Source organism: Plasmopara halstedii (genome assembly GCF_900000015.1).
Source record: "Plasmopara halstedii genome assembly, contig: Scaffold_292, whole genome shotgun sequence".
Lineage (NCBI taxonomy): Eukaryota > Oomycota > Peronosporomycetes > Peronosporales > Peronosporaceae > Plasmopara > Plasmopara halstedii.
In genome coordinates this window covers 59,817-62,130 of record NW_020187213.1, presented here as the reverse complement: position 1 = coordinate 62,130, position 2,314 = coordinate 59,817, and the positions used below count along the sequence as shown (strand labels likewise).

General features: G+C 42.1%; 2 protein-coding genes across 2 annotated transcripts; one reads left to right on the top strand and one right to left on the bottom strand.

Moving 5' to 3' along the window:
* Window positions 1–81: 81 nt before the first annotated feature.
* On the top strand, window positions 82–811 carry PHALS_05843 (uncharacterized protein; the record flags this gene model as incomplete). Its single annotated transcript, XM_024723152.1, has 6 exons — window positions 82–89; window positions 152–161; window positions 218–414; window positions 485–496; window positions 612–704; window positions 790–811. The coding sequence occupies 6 exons, from the start codon at window positions 82–84 to the stop codon at window positions 809–811; spliced, it is 342 nt and encodes a 113-aa protein (XP_024574157.1).
* A 5-nt stretch (window positions 812–816) lies between these two features.
* PHALS_15116 (uncharacterized protein) lies at window positions 817–1,289 on the bottom strand. Its single transcript, XM_024723151.2, has one exon. It carries the CDS (start codon window positions 1,067–1,069, stop codon window positions 833–835), a length of 237 nt encoding a protein of 78 aa, XP_024574156.1. The 5' UTR covers window positions 1,070–1,289; the 3' UTR covers window positions 817–832.
* Window positions 1,290–2,314: the final 1,025 nt, after the last annotated feature.

Genomic DNA, 2,314 nt, shown 5'->3' with positions numbered 1-2,314 from the left:
AGCAATCTCGTGGACGACCCTAAGAGCAATCTCGTGGACGACCCTAAGAGCAATCTCGCAGACGACCCTAAGGGCGATCTCATGAAGTCGTATGAGAGCTACCTTTTGAAGGAAGAAGGAGAAGTTTCCAGATAGAGTGGTGCTCGATCAGACAAATTAAGGTAAAAAAACGTTTTTGTTCAGTTCGATCTTGGCTTTGAAAGATTTGTTTTTATAGGTTGTATGCGACCACAAGAGCATAAACAGGTATCACGATGTGTTGCATACAAATCACATTGTTGATGTCGAAGAAGATGTCAGGGAGGCAGTATCAGCGGTCATGAGACTAACGGCCTTGTCATCGATGACGACTTATATAACTTTGATAAAGCTTTACTATGACAATCATCTTCGTCTCAGCGCTCGATTCATTAAGTAAGCATCGTTCTACTTTCTATATAGTACGTTGACTTCATCAGCATTTGCGTGAGTCCTGAGCGATCAGCAATGGACTCAAGTGAGAAGAAAACACTGTATTGTTGGCTAATGAGTGGCTACCTATTGCAATCCTGCGTACGTACCACTTTTAATACACCCAATGCTAAGTAAAGCCTGCACTTTCCAAACCATAGTAATGTGTCAAGAGTCGAAACGATGGCAGCCGTGGCATCGTTGAAGACATCAGAATTTGAGGCTGCGGCTTCCGACATAGCAAAAATATCAAGGTACATCTTTCTCAAGTAAAATGCGCCGAATGCTTGTGCAGCTAGAAAAGGTTTTCAAATCAAGAAGCTGATTTAACGATTTCAGCTCCATGTTTGATCTCCTGTAATTAGCAGATTTCCCATTACAATCAGGATGAGAAGTGCTTTACACCTTTTATCAGTACATGGCTGGTGCCGTGCACTTCATACAAAATTTCGTTAACACTTGCTGACAACGAAAAGTATGTAAGATCCACATATGAAGGCTCCCGGGGTTTCTGTCTAGGCTTGGATATGAATCGACGCACAAAAGAATACAATTCAAAAACCGTCAGGCATTGGATAAAATTGTAGCACACAAACAATATTAGACCAATGTCTACCATCAAGCTTTGATAAGTTGCCCGGCAAAGTAGCGATCTTCAAGCTTCGCGTTGTACCTTAACCAAGTCGTCCAGTGCCTCATTTGCGTCGGATCACGAATCTACTGTGCAGAATCTGTTTTTTAACAAACAAATCAGTTGCTGTCGCCGCTCGTTAATTGTATACAGTTTCAAACCGTTGTCTTCTTCTTAAACGTTGTCGCCTTCATAAACTTCTCCAGTTGTCGTTTCTCATGCTTTTTAGCGACAGATTGAACCATCGTTTTGCTTCAAAGTGCGATTGGGCTGATATTAGCAAGAAGATTGGAATCATTGTAAAAGCTTTAAAATGACGCGGAGTCTGTTAGACCATTTATATATTGGCGTAAACAGCATGTCGCTCTACAGATGTCGTCGATTTACGCATGTAAATCGTTCACGATGCCTTCAACGTAGTGCTTCTAATTATTGGTGTCTGGATGGTCCGCTTTCAATATATCGAATATGGTGCAACAAATCTCTTCTGGCTGTAAACAAGAGAAGAGAAGAGATAGGAGGGAGAGAGATGGAGGGGGTGGAGCGGGGGATTCCATTCGACTTGAATGCATCTTGCTGTATATTCACCGGCAGTGGGCTGGTGACAGCAGCGAGATTACTGTTTTTGAATCAGTATTACTGACAATTATGATGTTATTACCCGGAGATAATCAATACTAAAAAGCTGACACTCTATCTCTTCTCTCTTCGACACGCCTCACACATGCATACATAAGCACTTATCATCCATTTACATAAAGTAATCTACGCAATGCCTCCAATATGCCGAACATTTGTTCAACAACACGGTGTCTTCCAGGAAAAGTGCCATGTGCGTCATACATATATGGTTTATCTGTTGAGAAAATGGCAAAAACCGAAGTGAATATATTTAGGTCCTTAGTTCGCTACTCTGTGCTACCTCTAAGCCTGTCCTTCTAGATCCTTCTAGAAGCTTCTTAATGTAACCTTATCTATCTAGACCAATGAGCGACTACCATTATGTCCGTAATCAGCCATGTAATGATCCACATGCATTCAGCGGTGTACTTTTAACACTCCCACTCACCGCTAATGTTGATTATGCTTTGTTGCTGCCTTGGTCTTGATGCCGGTTGCCTCTCGCAGAAAATTGAGCATCTTGGTTCCAAGCGCCTTGGTTTGCATATCTGCAGGCTGACTCTTCGTATCAATGTAGCCAATCTTGAGTAAACCATGCTGAACGTTCTCCCC